Here is a 16,333-nt window from a genome sequence, read left to right as displayed (position 1 = left end):
TCTGTACAATCAAAAGTCCTGCTTTGATTTGAACACCATTTATAATTTAGTAGAATAATTTAATGGTTTTGGATGGTGTTTTATTTCCTTGGTAATCCTGAAACCACCAAAAAAGCTCGGAATTTCTGACATTTTTTTCACATTGCTAAAAGTCTACTGTACATTTGCGAAACCTTCACGATTTGGCCATTGCCCTCTTGCTCTGCAGATTTTTTAGTAAAAGCCACTGAGCACTTCATGTTCTTTTTGCGGTTTGGTTTATTAGTCTCTCTCCTCTCTCATTAACTTGAATGATGAGCTCAATTAGCCCAGCGTGCCTCAAGAAACGCCCGACACCAACCAATCAAGACAGAAAACAGTTCAGCGACGCGCACGAGGTACAGCTAATTAGGGCCGAGAACGAACCCGATGCAGGCCGTGCGTCTGGCAAACACTACACAAACAGACGCTAAGAGGTCTGGATGGAATGCTCTAAATGTTGATTTTCGTCCATTCTCCAGAAGCAGGATGTAAATGCCCCTGAGAATGAAATTTCTCACAATGGAGACCCGCCCCACCCTGCCGGTATGCTTTTCTGAGAGGTCGTGATAAATGGAGGTGCAGATTAGCGTAACGTTGAGGAGCACCAGAGGCATGCGCTCTACGGCTAATCAGGAGCACGGCTAATGACACGTTCGCTTGGGCTCCTGGATCGCTTTTCGTTTTGGCCTCCGTTCTTTAGCGTGTGATTATAATTGTAGTCATTAAGCCTAATATGCACCTTAATATCCATTTCCTCCACCTGAGGCAGCATGATTTGTCGTTCGGGTGTAATTTTTTTTTCCACAAACACAAAAACCTCAGTGTGGCTTAAATCTCAACTGTGCAGATCTGTATGGTCACAGCTGTTTGAACTTTCCCTGCTGGAAGTCACCTGATTTAACTTTCTGGGTACTTTCCAGGGTTATTTCCAAGCCTTTATGCGGTGAAATAGTGATATCAATCTTTCTGTTGGAAAAAATAATTAATTAATTAAATACAAATTCCACAATGTCCTAAATGAAGCTGATCGGCAAAAAAATGAGTTACAAAGCTACTGTAATTTTAAGCCATGTTGGAAATGTCAAGGAAGTAATTTGGGTTTAATACAAACAGCATCACAAAGGAACCACAGCGCTCACAAAGTCTCCATTATGATCGATCACAAGGTTTCACAATTTTCTCAAACATGTTGCTTTGGAAAGAAAACCTATAATCTTCCAAATTATAGTCTTCCAAAATCTTCAAGGCAAAGGATGCCATGCCTTATGGTTCCATAATAAGTTGTCATTTTTCTTTTTGTCTTTAACTTTAAGAGAGGCAGGAAAGTGTATGAGAAATGGTTAAAAGCTGCCAATTAAGTGAGATCAAGAACTCACCTGTTTTTTTTTTTGTAGCTACAGTTTAAATGGATAAAAAGTTACATTGTGGCATAAAATTAATTAAATCAATAAAACACTTTTCAGGCTGTGTTTGCATGAACAATCATTTGCACATTGCACAGGAGTACAATGAAACATATGCAGAAGTGCAGAAAACATATATGGGCAACATAATTTGTAAGCATGGTGTTAGTTTTTTCGTTGTTATGCTGATGACACACAGTTATATGTCTCAGCAAAACCAGAAAAACCAGCTTAATAAAGTTGTGCAATGTATGAAAGAGATAAAATACTGGACGTTAATTAACTTCCTTCTGCTTAAAACGTTAAAAAGTTTTAGTCATAGGACCTCAGGTACAGTAGCTAGATGCAAGCTTTCTGTTCCATCAAGTGCACCAGTAAAATACCTACTGTAGATGTGATTATAGATGCCAGTGTTTCATTTGAAGCTTATGTAAATAATGTTCCCAGGATAGCATTCTTTAACTTCAGAAATATTGCCAAGATAAGAAATACATTGTCATTAAACAATGCAGAAAAATTAGTTTATGCTTTTATCACCTCTAGGCTGGACTATTGTCATGCCTTACTGTACTGGTTGTACAACTGGGTGTATAAAGAAGCTTCAGCTCAAAAATTCAGCAGTGGGAGTCCTCACTAGGAACAAAAGATACGAGCACATCACCCCTATCTTATCTTCACTGCATTGGCTCCCTGTGAAATTTTGCATTAATTTTAAAATACTACTTTGGACGTATAAAGCATTAAATGGTCTCGCAGCCGCAGTATTTGAGTGAGCTGCTAGTGTCTTACGATCCGCCACGCCTACTTCGATCAAAGGATGCAGGCTGCTTGTCAGTACCGCGTATTATGAAAACTACAGCAGGGGGCAGAGCTTTTTCTTACAAAGCACCAAAGTTATGGGATAGTCTTCTATTAATGTTCGGGACTCAGACACAGTCTTAGTGTTTATCCTGTATTCAGGGTCACGGGGACCTGGAGCCTATCCCAGGAGGCTTAGGGCACGAGGCAGGGTACACCCTGGACAGAACTCAAGGCCGTTTCAAATCCATCGCAGGGCACGCACACATACACACACTCACTCGCACACTACGGGCAATTTGGAAACGTCAATTAACCTTACCTACATGTCTTTGGAATGTGGGAGGAAACCGGAGTACCCGTAGGAAACCCACCAAGCACGGGGAGAACATGCAAAATTTATGCACACAGAGACAGGAATCGAACCTGGACCCTGGAGGTGCAAGGTGACAGTGCTAACCTCTACACCACCGTGCCGCCCACATTTCATACAAACTTCCACGTTAAAATCGCTGCGAATAAAATTGAATTAAATCCTTAAAGATACAATAAAAGACCACTGCTGCTCATTATTTCATTTCACACTCCATGGCCACCCCGTACTGCAGCTATCACAGTGCACATTCCACATGCTTTATACAGTTCTTACTTTTTACATTTCTATATTTGTTATACTTTTATTTATATATTTTTCATATTACCTTATTTCTTTTATCGCACTGTGTAAGGGTGTGTATGTGACGAGTAAAAATTTGCATTTGCATTCGATGAACCCTAATCTTCCACTAAAAGCCCAATCAGAATATACTGTAAGTGCACAAGTGTGTTTGGACACACCTTCTAACTCCATGGTCGTTCCTGATTTTTAAAAAAAAGTTTTGGGCTTGCTTTCCTAGGAAAGGTCTTTATAAGAGCCAATTTGCTGACTCGTATAGTAGTTTGTCTGGGCATGTTTTGTGACATGATGAGTTTTGAAGAAGGAAATTTTGCTTTCATTTCTGGTTTGTAAATTTAATAAAATCAGACGACTATCTCACATGTGTCTTTATATCTAAAAGCTAAAAGAAAAAGAGTGCTGATACTGGAGACTCCTTCCATTTCCAAGGTTATATTAACACCTCGTTAAAGGAAGACTCTCCATGTTCTTGATTATTGATGAAACATGTTTAATCTTCTATTTTTAGTCTAAAACTCTCTTTGTTATTGTCACATTCCCCGTACAGTCCTGACCTCACTCCAAACCACCTCCACATGTTTTGGCTCTTTAAGAAGGTCCTGGGAGGCCAAAAGAATGTGAAGCAGACACTCTGATAATGCTTCTGGTGTACTGAGGGAACTTTCTATCTTGATGGTGTCCAAGCACTAGTGAAACACTGGGGTAAGTGCATTAGTGTAGCTGGGGATTATATAGAGAAATAATGGGAGTTTTTTTTCTTTATATAAGGGAGTTTCTCTATTTCTCAGAACTGTGTTCTGTTATTAAAAGTCCTGCTTTGATTTGAACCCACGCAAATATATATATTTTTTTGCATACAAAGTATTTTTTTCCATGAGAAAGGTCAAAGCATCTACATTTGTGTTTAAAATAATAGCAGTGTGTTAAAAAAAAAGTGAGTAAAGCTCCATATCCATATAAAAACTTTTTTATTTAAATCACATAAATGCATTGGACACCCTGCACATTCTATTCTGAATCACAACATTTCTATTGGATTAGGGTCTGGCGATTGGGCTGGACACTCCATAACGTTAATCCTATTGGTCTGGATCCAAGATGCTGCTGGCTTACTGATGTGTTCGGGGTCGTTGTCTTGTTGAAACACCCCAAATTTCCTCTTTGGCATAAGGCAACGTGACCTCTTTAAGTATTCTGATGTACTCAAATTGATCCCTGATCCCTGAAATGTGATAAATAGGCCCAACGAGAAGCATGCCCATATCATGATGCTTGGGCCTCTATGCTTCACTGTCTTTACAGTGTACTGTGGCTTGAGTTCAGTGTTTGGGGGCCTGACTAACTGTTTGCGGCCTCTAGACCCAAAAAGAACAATCTTGCTTTCATCAGTCCACAAAATATTGCACTATTTCTCTTAAGGCCAGTCATTGTGTTCTTCATTAGCACATGTCTTTTTTTCAACAATGGGATTATACGGGGGCTTCTTGCTGATAGCTTGACTTCACATAGCCGTCTTCTAATAGTAACAGTACTAACAGGCAACTTTAGATGTTCTTTAAATCAATTTTGTTATTCTTCGATCCATTCGAATGCTAGTTTTCCGTTTTCTTCCACGTCTTTCTGGTTTTTATCTCCATTTTAAAGCTTAAAAATGCCTATCATTTTCTTCACTTCTTTGTATGTTTTGCCATCTCTAATTAACTTTTGAATTAAAGTACGCTGTTCTTTTGAACAACCCATTTTACTCTGATTTTCAGAGAGAAATGCACAGGACAACCTTTTCTGCATTTAAACTTAAATAAGGGGAACACCTGTTTTTCACAGAATAATTTACCTCTCTAATTGAACTCCACAATGCAATTTTTTTTTAACAGACTAATATTTGTTTTTTTTTCACTTACGTAATTAACAAATAAAACATTTAGCACATTTTTCTTCATGTTGTGATTCAGAATAGAAGGTGCAGGGTGTCCAATGCATTTATGTGATTTAAATTAAAAGTTAAATTAAAAGTTATTATATGGAGCTTTACTCACTTTTTTACACACTGCTATTATTTTGAACACCACTGTACTTTGCGAAGTATCACAGCTTGTAAACATGTTTTATGAAAGTTGAAGTCTTTCAGCTGTTTTTTTACTCATTCTTTACAAAAGGCTTCCAGCGTCCTTCTCATCTAAGGTCTAATCACAGAGTTTTGATAAAGTGTAGGGAGTGCGAGAAGGCAAGAAGTGTGTTTTAGATCACCATCATATTGTCGAAGATCACTATCCTGTTGTTGTTGTTTTAAACAGACAAGGTGATGCTTGCTTCCAGAATTGTCCTGGTCTTTAGCTCAATCCGTTCCTCCGTCTATCAGGGAAATGATCCCCATTGCCCTAGCTGAAACACCAGCCCAAAGCATGTTTAAGAAAATGAGTATGAAATGTGTGGAAAAATAAATCATATAAATCATAATTGTCCTTGATGAGCAAGCCAAGGCGTCGGTGGCAAAAGAAAAAAAAATCCCCGAGTTGGTAATAGAAAGAAACCAAATTCAACAGGAAATCCATCACAACCTATTTGGGTGATATCACATAGCAGGGATTGATCTGCAATCCTACTGGGTGTTTGGAAGCTCTAAGTTCAGTATAACAGCAGGAGGATGTGTTTAAACTAATATGCAGTCCATTATTGTTATTGGAGGCTCAAGTATGACTTGCAGTTTGACAATTTTGTGCTTTATTTGTCCTCCAACATACCATACATACAGTACCATGACGTTCTGCTTTACCTTTTTTTCCTTGCTGTATTATATATATATATATACACACACACACACACATTATATATATATATATATATATATATATATATATATATATTTTACTATACAGACCTGCAAGGATTATTTGAGAAGTCAGATGATTTTCTAAAGCATTGCAATTTGCATCACATTATTACATTAATAGGTAAATCTCTTACTTTCTAAACTTTTGCACAGCAGTCCTTTTGCTTTTCATTTAATTTTTTTCATACTTTTTGTTCTTGTCAGTTTTTTATTATCTTAAAATGTACTTAAAATGTTGAAATTACAACTACAACTTTACCTTCATGCTTTCAGAGATCAGTTCATCACCTGATCATTTAACTAATTTAAAAAAGTTTTGACACCATGCATACTCAAGCTTTCATAAAAAAAAAAAGAAAAAAAAAGAAAAAATAAGTGTGTTTGTGACACCTGCCCGAGAGAGAACAACATCTACATGTCTCTTCCTGTATTTGTATTATTTAAGGCAAAGGACATTTTCTTTTTCAACTCTACAATAAACTGTTTAGACTTGTCTTATTTGCCTTAATATGCATCTATGAAGATTGTAAAGCAAGGCAGCTAAATGTAAAGTACCATACAAAGAGACTGCTTTGCTTTAAACCATGTGCATTATAATGCTTAATAATAGGCTTTGAATCTGATCAACAGGCTGGATTGTATGAGATACCTCGGGGTGATTTTGCTGCAGAGTTCCCTGCTCACATCTGTACAATCGCTCAACATAAACACTCACACAGGCTTTTACAAACTTCTGTGGTTTTTACTGGATATAAAGGCATACAGGCATACAAAAGGAACACATCATGTTTTACCTCTGCGCTGAAGAACATTGTGCTAATACACATCACGGCCCACAGGGGGCAGAAAAGGCATGATAATATGAGGTACAGCGTTACAGGGACATCTACTGGATAAGGCACTTCAACGATAATTAACCTCAGCCGAAACGGAGAAATGCATTTCAAGCACTCGAGCTTAAAAGTATAACCATAATCATAATGAAAATTCACTACGAAGCAGCTTAAATCATAACTACATCCTGTCTACTAAAGAGTATAAATAAATACAGCGGTGAGGATTTTAACCTCTACATTCACTTTGATGTGACACACACACATCACATGATCATCTCAGTCATATAAACTCATATTGTCGGCTCGATATTCTTTAAAAGGCTGGATGTGTCCTTCATCCTGCAAAGCACAAATACAGGAATACAAGAGATGTATATACAGTAAATAAGCATTAAAAATAATCTGTTCACTTAGATGACTGAAAAGAAATATACAGTACGCTGCATAAGTATCCCCCCCCCATCAGGATCTGACTTAATCACATAGACGCATGTGAAACTTTAAAGGGACTCGGGTCAATTCAATTCAGCTCCAGGTTTTAACATGAGGAAATGACGAAGGGGTGAATACTTATGCAAGGCATCGTAAAAAAAAAAAAACAGTTAAAACAGTTTTAAAACAGTTAAAAATACTATGAAAGGTGTTCAAGTCAAACCAGGACTTTTGATTTGATTATTCTGCACAATCAAAAGTCCCTGTTTGAATTGAACACCGGCCATATACAAGGTTTTTTTGAGCTTTGATGATGCAAACTGTTTTGTTGGTTTGTTATTTTTATGAAAGAGTTATAACTATTCTTACAACGATGATTAAGAAAGATTCATCACCCGTTATTCAGCATGCACAGAGTATTTTGGAGGTCAAAGTGTCAATAGTTGGAGCCTTGCCTTTGGTTATTAATCATTGTCAAATATTACAAAGAAAGAAAATACATGTTCAGGGTTCAGTCCAAGTCCAAATACCATTCAGCTTTGGACATGAAGAATTAGATTACCAACAAATAGCATAGCTACAGCGAAACCTAGTGGCAGGCGCACAGATAATACTTAAATGTTTGTAAATAAGAAGTTTGCTTCATGTATTGCATATATAATTATTTGAATTATTGCTTCATTTTGCACTTATTTTTAAAAATACAACACTTACATACTGGCTATTCTCTCCAGCCGCTCTTTAATATTCTCCTAAAGAAAGAAGAAAAGAACAAATTCAGTCGTCTCTAATGACAACAGATTAGAATACTACACAATGAGCTTCCTCTACACATGAACACCCTACACAAACTGTAGTTTCAACCACTTCAGGACGCCAGATTATAACATACTGTCATGCAAAAATCATAAAATATTAGCAGGGGTCATGATGTAGTAGATATACATTACACACTAATCTAATAATCTACTATACCTCTTAAAATCAACGCTCATTATTAAACAAATTCAGAACACTGGCACTTAACGAATGGGGAAGATTTCTTTTACTGGACTATACCAACACTGCAGGAGTCTGGAAAGACAAACACTTGTGTGTATACTTTGTTTGCTAGAAGAATTAATTACTTAATGGATGGATTTAATGATGGATGGATAAATGTTTTATGATGGACAGATGAACATACAAATGGAGATATTAAGAGAGAAACCGATTACTGTATTTAAGGGATGAATTGGGTGGATAAACAAATTCATAAACAACTTAATGGAGGGATGAATGGACTGAATAATAATCCATAGATGAATGGATGGATGGATAGAAAAATGATAGATGGACTGATTAATGAATAATGGATTACTAGACAGATAGATTATGGCCGGATAGATTAACAAGCAAATTAATTATTAGACAGAAAATGTTATGGATGATTGGATGATGGATGGAGGAATGGGTGGATTAATGAATGAATGAAATGGATTTCTGGACAGAGAGACTAAAGGATGGATAAGCAAATGAATGGATACATGGACAGGTCAATGAATATCCAGTATATGAAGACAAATAGACCGTTTATTGGATGAATGGATGAGTTGATAAACAGATTAAGAAATGGGTTAATGGATGGGGGAACAAAATGGGAAAATAAATTAATAAATGAAATTAAATGAAAATGAAAATGTACAGATTAATGTATGTATGGATGGATGGATAGGTAGATAAATGGGTTAAAGGTTGGGTGCATACACAGATTACTGGATAGATGATTAGATGTATTGCCTATTGAATTTATGAATTGTGGGATAAACAGATTGATGGATGGCTGTACGGAGAGATGGATGGACTAATTAATGGATGAATTGAGGTAAGGATGGCTACACAAGTGGACAGATTAACAAATCGATGGATAGACAGATGAAATTCACCTCTGAGGACGATGATAATCGGTTGCCTGGTGAGGTCTGGTGTGCCACAGTCGAACGACTTACCAGCTCTTTAACCCACATAAAAGAACAAGGACGCAAAAATACGAATATTTAATAATACATTTAGCAGAAATAATGTGTGTTAATATAAATGGGATCCGAGTTCTCCCAGTGCCGAGAGAGAATGAGCCCCTACTCCTCACCGGTCTCATCAGGGTGATGGCTCATCTCCACACTCCTAACTCCGCTCATTGGATCCTGCAAAAATTGAGAGAAACCCATTTCACACACCTCTTAGTAACACAGCTTTAATGAGCCAGAGTCACATGCATCCCTTGTTAAAACAACGCTAATCAAGCTCACTGCTCTTAAACGGTAAATAAATTAACAATCTGTGTGCCTGAGATAAGGTCAGCCCCGTCTCCAGCAGCAGCACCCGGTTCTCCAGCTCCTCCCACACGCTGCGCTCTATACAGATCGTTCCAGCTGTGCTCTTCTCCAGCGCCTGCACTCTCAGGTCCAGAGAGCTCAACTGCTGCTCCAGCCTGCACACACACTGCTGAAGACTCGTCTCCACCGCCCTCAGCCTGCTCTCCGACACACACTCCTATAGGAGTACAAGCGGGAGTGTGTGACTTTACTTGTACAGTGGTATTATTTCATCATATTCATTATTAATTAGATCACTTTTACTAGAAGTATTTCTGTTCTCCAAGTGACTCAAAGGCAGTGTTGCCTTTTTGAGATTTGTCTTTGTCATCTCTTTTATTCTTTCTATCTAATCTCAGAGTCGTGTTTTTATTTCACTGTTAAAGTCTCCAAATCGTCTGTTCCGAGTCGCCTCTCCTCGAGTCAGGTCTCCGAGTCGTCTTTTTGAGTCAGGTCTCCGAGTCGTCTTTTTGAGTCAGGTCTCCGAGACGTCTTTTTGAGTCAGGTCTCCGAGTCGTCTTTTTGAGTCAGGTCTCCGAGTTGTCCTTTTGTGTCAGGTCTCCGAGTTGTCCTTTTGAGTCAGTCCTTCAAGGCATCTTTTCAAGCCGTCAGTCCTCCGAGTCGTATTTTCGAATCGTCAGCCCTCCGAGTCGTCTTTCCGAGCTGTCAGCTCTCCAAGTAGTCTTTTCGAGTCATCTTTTTGAGTTGTCAAGGAGTCGTCTTTTCTAGCTGTCAGTCCTGAGTTGTCTTTTCGAGTCAGCCCTTCGAGTCGTCTTTTCGAATCAGCCCCTCTAATCGTCTTTTCGAGTCAGCCCTTCGAATCGTCCTTTCGAGTCAGCCCTTCGAGTCGTCTTCTCGAGTCAGCCCTTCGAATCGTCTTTTCGAGTCAGCCCTTCGAATCGTCTTTTCGAGTCAGCCCTTCGAATCGTCTTTTCGAGTCAGCCCTTCGAATCGTCTTTTCAAAGTCAGCCCTTCAGAGTCAGAGTCTACTTTTCGAGTCGTCAGGTGTCCGAGATGACTTTTTGAGTCAGTCCTTTGAGTCGTCTTTTCAAACCCAGAACATTTCAGAATCATCTTTTTAACTAATTTTTACAAATCAGCTCTGAGTCGTCTATTAGAATCATCTCTGAGTGGCAGCTTTAAATAATCTCTGAGTTATCTTTTACAAGTCACTCTCAGAGTTAATTTATAATCTCCTCCACTCGTTTCATTCAGTCTCCGAGTTTGTTTCGAGACAAACTTTTTACGTGAATATTTGAAGTTGACGCACATCGGCCGTGTTTTGACTAATGTAAAGAATTCTTAATCAAAACACAGAAGCTGCTTTGTTGAGATGTGCGCTTGATTCCCAGCTTTGTGTATGGAGCAACATGACGGAGAATCCGCTGCACTGCTGAGGATGTGCTGAATGCAGATGAAGAATAAATAAAACTACATTTCACCACAACTCCACTTCAGCAGAAAATTCATTACTCACATGATCGGAAACACGCTCAGGATAAAAAAAAACAAAAAAAAAACAGTGAGTTATTTTCAAGCCAAGAGAGGTGCGTTGGTGTGTATCTATACAGTGTATTTCAATACAGGTTTTTACAGATTCTCACTGTGTGAGCAGGAGGTGAAGGAACATCTCTGTTGTGAGGTCTCCGCCTTCCATCCTCGTTCTTGTCCTGATCTTCGTGCAGCTGCTGGTCGTCTGAGGAGAAGCTGGTGTGTGCTGGAGATCGGTGAAGCGGGTGTCTCTCGACCAGCGACCTGCTAGAAACTACCTGCAAATGGACAAAGCACACATCCTTAAAACCACTTAATGACCAAAACTTTCTAATAAACGAAGACAAAGTCGGTTTAATAGTCATTTAAATTATTCCCATGGTTACTAATAAGGATATGGAATATGTGAGTCAAAAATTAACCATTAAGTTCAAACTCATGATTTTTGGGGAATATTAAAGGTCACATATTTTACCTTTTTTTTTTTTTTTTTTTTTAATCCTTAAACACTTTTTTATTTTACTCCTGCTCCAAATGTGCCGTTATATAACCTGTATAGTGCAGTAATAAATCTGTCATTATAGATTTCCTTATTACTGCCCTACTGTTAAACAATATGAGCAACATCATCACAATCATTATTATTATTATTATTATTATTATTATTATTATTATTATTTTTCATTTGCTCACCTTCTGGCCAGGTGTCCTTTGGGTCTCTCTGGGTGGTGAACATTCCACAGATTTCGAGCGAGACAGCTGCCTCATTCTCAACTGACCGATGGGCTGAAAAATAAAATTTCACTCTGATTGTAAGTCATCTGAGAATGTTCAGAATAAGTTAGATTACAATCTGAAGCAAAGAAAAAAACTTTAACCACGTTAAAGATCAATTCAGCTTGTGTATTACTTGAAAGAATAATGAGGTATGTATAAATGTCTAAACAATGATTGAAATATTTATTTAATTCATAAGAGCAAATTAGATTTTTTATGAACCTTTGAGAAAGCCGCACTCAGTGACGTGACTTGTTATAATTTATACGCTATTTGAGTTAAAAACATGACTGATGCAGAGATGGAAAGAAAAACACAGTCAAAAAGTCAACAGGATGTGTTGTAGCTATTTTAAAATCAGCATCTTCACAATGATGTCATCAACCAGACACAAACTGGAGCTACTCGTATCGCCCTCAAGTTTACTGTTTTTCTATAATGTTGCGAGTGTTTTAATCCTCTTATGCCACAGTGGTCACAATTTTATTGGTTTTATGAACTCCATGGCTTACTTTTTATAGTTGTGAAACTTCCAAGAATTAACTTAGTTCCAGTTATCACTTATGCTATAGCAACTATAAACCACCTAGCCTCTCTGAGACACAAAAATGATGCTTGTCATGTAAAGCAATGTCATTAAAATGAAATAGTCAATGCATGACTGCGCTCCCTAATTTATATTCTGTGAAGGTTTGGTCACATTCCCATGAATGGTTTAGGAGGGGTATAGAGGGAAAAGTGTGACTGATTACGGTGATGCCAAACAGCAGATCATTTACATTTGTATACATAATGTTTTTTTTTGTTAGAGTGAGGATTAGAAGCCGTAGTAGTGCGCACTACAATCCATACCTTAGTGCCTTTAGTGAGCTGTTTGTGTTTGTCCAGGATGAAGCCGATGATGTCACAGAGAAGAGCGATCTTCCGCTCGGCAAAACCGGACTGCAGGAACTGCTGCCTCGTCAGCAAGGGTTTATAACTGAAGAGATCACGCAGAACCTAAAACACACACGCACGCATTGCACATTAATATTTCTACATCAGTCAGTAAATTACCTATAAAGGATTATTGATATCCCCGAAACTTGAAATCACTGATACTGAATTTATCTAAATAACAATATTATATCATCATATCACCCAGCCTTACTCCAGCTTCACTCCAGCTCTCAGTGTCAGGTCTCAGTCTCCAGCTAATCATCTGCTTCACCTTGAGCCAAATGCACGATAACACACTTAAACCAACAGAGATAAACATAAGTTTTTTCCTCTCCTCCCTCAAGTTAAAAATAGGAATTCCTCAGCAGCTGGCACAGAGCGTGAGCAATCGAGCCAGCAGGGAGGTAAAGCAGATGCTCAGGGAGAACCTTCTGGTTCTGATAACCTGCTCAGATAAGGCTTTACTAACTGATAAAAACAAAGCCAGGTCATGGGATTTGCTGGATCGTAAATCCATCATTGGATTCTCAGTCCTGGTCCTGCCTTTACCCCAGCATTAAGGCTCTGAGCCAGTAACCAGGGGGTTGTAGGTTCAAACCCCAGCTATATAAAATATATATATATTAATTAACAGCCAATCAGAATCAAAATTTGATGTTGTGTCAATGTTGTGGTATAAAGTGGAAAAAAAATGTTTTGTTTGTGTTTGGGAAAAAAATAATTTAGAGTAATTGAGGTGGGGACCAACAGATGTCCGATTGGAACTGGTGCATCTTCTTCTTCTTCTTCTTCTTCATGTTCACACTTTGTATTCATTTTATTAATTTATTCAAATTTGGATCAATGTTAAAGGACAATCTTAACTACCTTCACACCAATTTTGAAGTACACCCCCCCTTCCAGAATGTTAGGACCACTGACAGGTCATATATGAGCATTCGTTTATAATTACAACTGCATAAAGATATATCGTCCAAATGTGATTATGCATTCTTCTGATTCGTTGGGTCTGCAGACTACCATATTAATTACTATTAATTTCTACCATTTAGTATTTTCCACTATTTTAATTTTTTTATTTAACAACATGACCCAACATTTGTGTTAATTTGCAACCTTAGGAAAGCCAATAGAAACAGGAAGTTATGCAATATTCTAGCATCAGTGTTTTGCCCGTCCCTAAACATTGTGCAACCTAAAATGCTTGGCCCCACTTGATCATGGCCAGCAGCTAGAGCTTTTACTTTAAACTTAACTAAAGTATAACCACAATTAAGCCCTGGTATAAGTAAGGGTATACAAACTTTTTGACTGACCTTGTAAACAGATTCCATGAAGCTCATGTCGTTTTTTCCTGTGAGCTCGACGCCAAACTCCACCAGGTGCTCGGCCACAGCGGGAGAGAAGGAGGTGAAGGTGTAGCTCACGATGGGCAAGCAGCATGACGGATCTCCTTTAGCTAACCTGCAGGAGCAGGAGGGGAAGAACAACCCAGTTTAACACTTATGGGAGGTCTTGGGGTGATGTGTTAGACAGCATTGTCCATCTGCACAGGCATCATGTTCATACAGATATCTAGAACCTGCAGCTCTTCTGGTAAATGGTGTTGGCTCAACAACTTACTACTAGACATGTTAATGATTAACTAATTAAATATGTATTTGATGGCCTTAGTTTGTATTTCGCTTATTTAAACTAAGTGAGCGATTCAGTGAGTGTGTGAGTGAGCGATTCAGTGTGTGTGTGAGTGAGTGATTCAGTGAGTGGGTGAGTAAGAGATTTGGTGAGTGTGTGAGTGAGCGATTCGGTGAGTGTGTGAGTGAGAGATTCGGTGAGTGCCAGGGGCCAGGGGTAGCTCAGTGGTTAAGGCATTGGCCTACGGTTCAGAAGATCCCAGGTTCAATCCCCACAACCACCAAGTTGTCCCTGTTGGGCCCTTGAGCAAGGCCCTTAACCCTCAACTGCTCAGATGTGTAATGAGATAAAAATGTAAGTTGCTCTGGATAAGAGCGTCTGCCAAATGCCTAGATGTAGATGTGAGTGAGCGATTCAGCGAGTGTGTGAGAGAGAGCGATTCGGTGAGTGTGTGATTCAGTGAGTGAGTGATTCTGTAAGTGAGTCTGTGGTGAGTGATTTAGAGAGCAACTCATTGAGTGAGTGATTCAGTGAGCGAGTGATTATGTGAGTAAATTTACATTTACATTTAGGCATTTGGCAGACGCTCTTATCCAGAGCGACTTACAAAAAGTGCTTTAAAGTCTACATCATTGGATACATACTTACACTGGGTTAACTAAGTTAATGATTCAGTGATTCTGTAAGTGAGTGATTCAGTGATTCTGTAAGTGAGTGATTCAGTTATTCTGTCTGAAAGTAATTGATTCAGTGATTAAGGCTGCAAGTGAATGAGCCTGTGAGTGAGTGATTCTGTGCTTATGTAAGTGAGTCAAAGTGTGTGTCAATCAATGAGAGTCAGTGAGTTAACTATGTGACTTAAACATTCAGATCGGGTGAACGCGTCGGATTGGGCGAATGAGTCAGAGAATGTAATTCAGTGAGTCAGCAAATGAGGCAAATGTGTGTTATTGAGTACGTTAAAAAGTAAGGGTACTGAGAAAAAAGTGACTGACTCAGTAAATAAGTCAGTGATTACTGTATATGAATAATTCTGTGAGAGTTATTTAGACTAATCCATCTACTAAAAGAAAGGGGTAAACTTTTCACCGATGTGATTTGGCTCTTAACCCTCACCTAAAAGAGCTGAGCTAAAAAATAAAAAATAAAAAAAAAAGTGACTTGTAGTCTTTGAATCCTGTATATGGTTGAGTTACCTTCACAACAACTCTAAAAAGGAAATCAGACCTAAACCCTGCGACACATCAGCACTATAATCCCAGAGTTTTTATAATGTCCTTATTCGTTCTGCACTTTATAATATTAAAGTTTATCTCATTTCCTACCCCTGGTAATCAACATCTCGTGGGTATTTCACAGCTCTGAGAGATGCCTGCAGCTTCCTGAGACTTCCTTTCACATCACCTGTAGCCATCTTCCTCTTCTTCTTCCTTTTCTTCTTTACTCAGCCTGCACAGGAAGAACAAATGATTACATCCCTATATGCATCTTAGGTAATAAGGGGGAAATATCATTTACTCTTATGAACATCAGAGTTCCTAAGAGTAAATAAATAAGCCAACCTGAATAAGAGCAGAAAGCTCCACTTCCTGTGCCAAATACATGTCAGTTAATCAGCCTGTTAGACAGGAAGTGTATTAAATGAACTAATTTGATTAATGCATCAGTATTTTTGTGCTTTATTACCTCACCAAAATGATGAAGCTGATAATAAAGAAGATAAAGTTCCTTCTATTCAGCTCTCTTCACTATCATAAGCCTTACTTGTCTTTGCGAGGAAAAAAATTTGACCATGCTTAACTCTCAAATCTCGCACTACACACTAAATAGGTAGACTAAGTAGTGCATTAAATAACACACTACACACCCTACGTAGTGCGCGTAAAGAGCGCTACGACGCCATTTTGTTTTAGCACGTCCTTCGTCGGTTTCCATGCCGTCATACGTTAAAATTAGCTTTTTATTCCGCATTGAAACATTCGTTACAAATCGCAGAATCGCAAAAAAGGATAACTCTATCTATCTATCTATCTATCTATCTATCTATCTATCTATCTATCTTAAAAAGTTACACTAATTTACGTCATCAAAAATAATTAAACATTTAATTTAATAGAGAAAAAGAAAGAAGGGAACAGAAT

General features: G+C 38.2%; 1 protein-coding gene across 3 annotated transcripts; it reads right to left on the bottom strand.

Moving 5' to 3' along the window:
- Positions 1–6,449: 6,449 nt before the first annotated feature.
- On the bottom strand, positions 6,450–16,030 carry cep44 (centrosomal protein 44). 3 transcript variants are annotated; one of them, XM_053501424.1, is made up of 11 exons: positions 15,884–16,030; positions 15,518–15,641; positions 13,874–14,021; positions 12,471–12,617; positions 11,535–11,627; positions 10,955–11,119; positions 9,322–9,528; positions 9,125–9,179; positions 8,922–8,989; positions 7,711–7,748; positions 6,450–6,903 (listed from the first exon to the last, which is right to left on the bottom strand). In XM_053501424.1, exons 2-11 carry the CDS (start codon positions 15,604–15,606, stop codon positions 6,855–6,857), a joined length of 1,059 nt encoding a protein of 352 aa, XP_053357399.1. In that variant the 5' UTR covers positions 15,607–15,641; positions 15,884–16,030; the 3' UTR covers positions 6,450–6,854. The 3 variants fall into 3 exon arrangements, with proteins under 3 accessions (XP_053357399.1, XP_053357400.1, XP_053357398.1); XM_053501425.1 differs by having other exon boundaries at positions 7,715–7,748; positions 15,879–16,029; XM_053501423.1 differs by having other exon boundaries at positions 15,879–16,028.
- Between the last annotated feature and the right edge of the window lie 303 nt (positions 16,031–16,333).

This window comes from Clarias gariepinus, chromosome 8, assembly GCF_024256425.1.
Source record: "Clarias gariepinus isolate MV-2021 ecotype Netherlands chromosome 8, CGAR_prim_01v2, whole genome shotgun sequence".
NCBI classification, from domain to species: domain Eukaryota; kingdom Metazoa; phylum Chordata; class Actinopteri; order Siluriformes; family Clariidae; genus Clarias; species Clarias gariepinus.
Note: the sequence above shows the minus strand (reverse complement) of the source record. Positions and strands in the feature narration are given on the sequence as shown.

Bases quoted from the DNA above. Each gene is read 5' to 3' on its own strand.
- cep44 (XM_053501424.1), bottom strand. From the start codon at position 15,606: ATGGCTACAGGTGATGTGAAAGGAAGTCTCAGGAAGCTGCAGGCATCT. The intron at 9,529-10,954 runs GTGAGAATCTGT...GTACTCCTATAG, and splicing joins CTTCACCTCCTGCTCACACA to GAGTGTGTGTCGGAGAGCAG. The intron at 6,904-7,710 runs GTAAGTGTTGTA...TGTGCTTTGCAG, and splicing joins CTGGAGAGAATAGCCAGTAT to GATGAAGGACACATCCAGCC.